A 4,891-nucleotide genomic window follows, 5' to 3' on the forward strand; every position below is an offset into this window, starting at 1 on the left:
ACCAAACACAAATTCCCAAATTTAGGAACAGAGAAACTTAACAACCACACCAAAAATAATAAGCATTTAAAGAAGGGAAAACCAGATGGTAAAATCAACTGAAATTAGTAGTGTAGTTATTGTGAAGGAAGCAATTATAATAACGAAAACGATTACTAGTTCGAAATGATGAGGAGGGAAGAAGAAGAAGAAGGAAGAGTATCATCATCACTTAGTAGTAGATGTCAAGATTGTGGAAATCAAGCCAAAAAAGATTGTACATATTTGAGGTGCAGAACTTGCTGTAAGAGTCGAGGGTTTCATTGTGAAACACACGTTAAGAGTACTTGGGTCCCTGTCGCCACAAGGCGTCCCAGGCACCATCTTCATCATCATCATCATCACAGTACTATTCAGCAACAGCAACAGCAGCTTCAAAATGGGCCAAACCCTAAAAGATACAGATCAAATGAAGGTACTGCTGTTATCATCACAGACAATATTAGATTCCACAGTGTATAGATCTCCACATACTCATCATTGCACTTTAAATCTATTGAACTTTGTGACTATTTTGATAACAACATTTCATGATCTAAAAGCCTTTTTTTCCCCATTGGGTGACAGTACAGTGACGAAGCTAGAATTTTCAATAAAGAGATTCAAAATATTAAAGAAGTAAGCGCACACGAAGAAACTATCTATACCTCAGATATAAATAGGGTCACAATTTAGTAGGGAAATCAAGATTTTCAATAAAGTGTTCAAAATTTAAATAAGTAAACATATGAAGAAGTCAAGAGAATTCAGCATATATTATAGATACATAAAAGTAATTATATATAGTGTAAATTTTCGCCAAACAGAGTTCAGATGAACCCTCCTTCCACCATTTTCCGCTTCTCACATAGTTCAATAGATAGTAGATAATGGGTGACATAGTAGTGGATTTAGAATTTTTCAGTGAAATTCATTAAATGAAGAAGTAAGCACATGAAAGAGGCACTATTCAATATTTATTTAATATATAATTATAAAAAATAATTTAACCGTATATATATATATATATATATATATATATATATATAATAGAGTATTCCTTTACTCCCCCCTTAGTGCTCCGGCCCTGGGTGGCCGTGAGAATCAACCCAAGAGACTCTTATCTGGTTGGATATCGTGTACAATGATCTGTGATATTTTCTAGTTTAAAAGCTTCAGCAATTTAAGATATACTTTTATTTAGAAGATTATACATGTTCTTAATTATGAAACCCTAGCTATTGCAGCTTTTCTGTGTATGCTTGCTAGCAAGCAATGTTGTGATACCATTTTCAAATTACTTTTACTATAGTACTCTTGGAACTACTCCTGTTAAATAGCGCAATGTTACACCCATTGAAGCCCCCAAAAAATATGTATATAATTTGCGCTACCTACTGTCAATGTCAGTGTATAGTACTTAAATTCTTAATTTAAATTTCGTGTGTTGTCTTTGATGTAGTGATGATAGGTGATGATCACGAAGGAGGTCATTTTCCGGGGGAAGTGAGTTCTCCAGCAGTATTTCGTTGTATTCATGTAAGTTCGATTGACAATGCGGTTGATCAATATGCATATCAAACATCAGTGAAGATAGCAGGACATGTTTTTAAAGGGATATTATATGATCAAGGACCTGATAATGAGAGTCCTCGTTACAACAATTATATGGCTGGAGAAAGTTCGTCAAGTGGCTTTCAGCTTCATCAACCTCCTATTTTACCTACTACTACTACAACTTCTCCACCACCACCATCTTCTACTTTTCCCAATCTATTTAGTGCTTTTAATATGCCTGGTACGCAATTTTTTCCATACCCAAAATCATCTTGAAATAAACTTTCTTCAATCAATTCAACTTATATACATTGATTTACCAGACAAATGTTGTATTCCAAGGTCAGACTTTTCTGTAACTTTTGTTGGAATATAACATACACTACCTTTTGGTAGTTAAACCAAAAAAAATAAAATAAAATAAAAATACATTGACAATGTCACTGTATTTTAACCCTGTTGTATTAGGTTTATAATTTATTATGGACACGATTATTTGTATTAATTTTTTAAATAACCTAATTTAATTACCCCTCTAGTTATCTCTCGGTATTTTGTTATGTGCACTGCAATGGTAAGAGTTAAAACAATGTACATTGAACATTGAACAAAAAGGAAAGAGATGAAGAACAAAAAAAGGTTAAAAAGAGTATTAAATTCTAATGAGGAATTATTGGTTGGCATATGGTTCTGCAGTTTGTCTTATCATGAATTTCCCCCATCCCCATTGTTTTAATCTTTTTGATTAAGGGAATTAATTATGTCTGATTTACTGGTTGTTTATGAATATCGAAGCCACTTTTCTCCTGATAACCCGTTTCTTTGCCGGTTTAAAATGCATGTATCCTTTTTAATGGACACAAGGACAATAAGTGATTCTTGGACCATATATTTTAATCATCATGATGAGTTATACTTTTTCTATACACATAACTAACAGTAGTGTCATTTTTTTTATACTATCACATTAATTAAAAGAGACTATGTACGTAGGGAATAAATAAGATAGGACAACATGTTATAACAGGTTAAATTACAATGGTAACATTTTAATTTACACTACGAATGCATATAAGTTGAAATTATAATTTTAATGTATTTAGGGTGTGTCAGTCAATCCACCCTCCCTCAATGACCAACTAATTAAAGGCCAACGTGGGGAAGGTCCCTTTCTTGATATCTTTTAGAGTTAATTAACACAATAAGCAAATCATACAAGAAAGTAGGCACTGATGCTTACCCACTATAGTTGTCCCCTTGTTGCACCTAAAAAGTTCAACATAAAACTCCATGTTTTCAAAATTAAATTGTGGCATGCTTACTTGTTACAGAAAGAAAGAAAATTGTTTTAGTGTTATTGAAGAGTCTTACATCGATGGTTTAAGAGATACTATATAGTTTCTTTAATATGATTTGGGTGGTTGCCCAAGATTCATTATTTCCTTACTGTTACCATTGCCTTTGTACATCTTATTTTCTATGTTAATTATGTGTGAATTGTAATTGTTGTGTTCTTATTATTGATTTGTGGTACGTCTATTTAACTAAAACACTTCTATGACATTAGAGCTATACTTATATCTAGGTAGCTAGTTCGTAATTAATGCTTAAGATGCCTTCGATCATAAGCAAGTGTTAGACATTGATCATTGTAGCACTTAGGACAATGAAAGGGAATCCTTGATTAGTGTAAGGGGCCCTCCAATATGATTAATACTTAAATAAGTATCTTGAAGCAAAAAAAAAATATTGGGTGGGCATCTTGAGTGACTTTAGGCAAAAAAAAGTAGTTAGTAAAGCCTCATTTTTAACCTTTAGAAATATGCACACACCAAACCAAAGGTAAAGGTTGATGCCCCTATCAATGACACAATGTTGGAATATATCCCTCTAATAGTACTCATAGAGAAGCAACTAATAAATAAGAAGTAGGAGAATAAATTAAATGGATATTTTGTAAGGGGGAGTGAATGTTGAAATTTGAGTCTATATATTATATTGTTTTATAATTGTGGCATCCGGATTAGATTGAGCTCACTAATTTTATAGGGTATTTGCTATCTTATAAAATTTGAATTTGGGATTTCATGATTCTCATCGTAATCGATCTATTGCTAAGATTTGAAATTGAGACCTTATAATTCTCAACAAAATTCATTTCATTGATTACTAGGTCACACCCTTGAGTGTGAAATATGATACTATCTTATTTTGAAGTGTTTAAGCACATGAAAAAGAATTAGACTCACACACGGAATGAAACATATCTAGATTTAACAGAATCAAGTAAACAATCTCTTGCAAAAATATGCAGGAAAAAGACAACATACAATAAACTCTTGTAGTTTGATACTTCCCTGCATCCCGTCCATAACAAGAGTTTTTAGTACACCAGGCTATCCTTTTAAGTCAATTAAAGTATGTTCTTTCCAATTAACAATATATAAAACTTTGATGAGTCACACATTCCAATATACATACATATTAGATATTACAATCCATCCTAAAAATTCCTCAAGAGTGCAACCCTCTTTTCAAGGAAGGCTTACTTTTTCCGGAAGGGGATCCAAGCAAGCAATTTCCTTCCTTTTTTTTCTTGTTTCTTAAGCAAAGGAACATGATAATATGGTAGTGATGTTTCTTTGATTATAATATGGTAGGAAATTTAATTAACATATAATTAAATCAGATACTATAGTGGCCTTGGGGACCAAGCACATGATCAACAACTTTTTTCTCTAAAGGAATAGTATCTATATCAAGTATTTTAAGATTGTTTTTACAAGTAATCTTTGGACTTATTGAGGAGATCGTGAGAGAGTACTGTGCTTTTCCACCACATGGCCACAAAAAAGAAAAAGAAAAAAGAATCAGTACTTGTACGGAGTTCATGCATTTATCCACTCTTTCAAATTTTATGGACAAACCATGACCTCCAAATTATGGACAAAATTTTCTGTATCTAATATCTTATGTTTTTTTGTTTTGCCATGTACCCTATATTTTATTACTAGACTGGATAGGCATGGCCCGGGCCCAACACTAAACTGAGAAGAGATGATATCCAATTGAAGCAGTTCCCAGAATATCATTGTTGGGCCACTCATCTAAAACTTCAGTCATAATCCTTTTTGAATTTCACCAAGCGCATTCATCTTTTCTTTATGCTATGTCTTGTCAAAATCATCAAGAAAAAGGACTAAAAGGTCACAACCAATTAGCTCAGATTCACCTAAAAATACAGTTATAAGAATGTTATGTGTTCTCCTAAGCAATGAAAAATAAGACAACATGCGATCAAAATGAACTAGTTACT

The 4,891-nt window shown here is 32.5% G+C and overlaps 1 protein-coding gene across 1 annotated transcript; it reads left to right on the forward strand.

Moving 5' to 3' along the window:
• Positions 1–2,078, forward strand: LOC125844761 (protein SHI RELATED SEQUENCE 1). Its single transcript, XM_049524096.1, has 2 exons — positions 1–454; positions 1,481–2,078. Exons 1-2 carry the CDS (start codon positions 166–168, stop codon positions 1,849–1,851), a joined length of 660 nt encoding a protein of 219 aa, XP_049380053.1. The 5' UTR covers positions 1–165; the 3' UTR covers positions 1,852–2,078.
• Positions 2,079–4,891: the final 2,813 nt, after the last annotated feature.

This window comes from Solanum stenotomum, chromosome 1 (assembly GCF_019186545.1).
Source record: "Solanum stenotomum isolate F172 chromosome 1, ASM1918654v1, whole genome shotgun sequence".
NCBI lineage: Eukaryota > Viridiplantae > Streptophyta > Magnoliopsida > Solanales > Solanaceae > Solanum > Solanum stenotomum.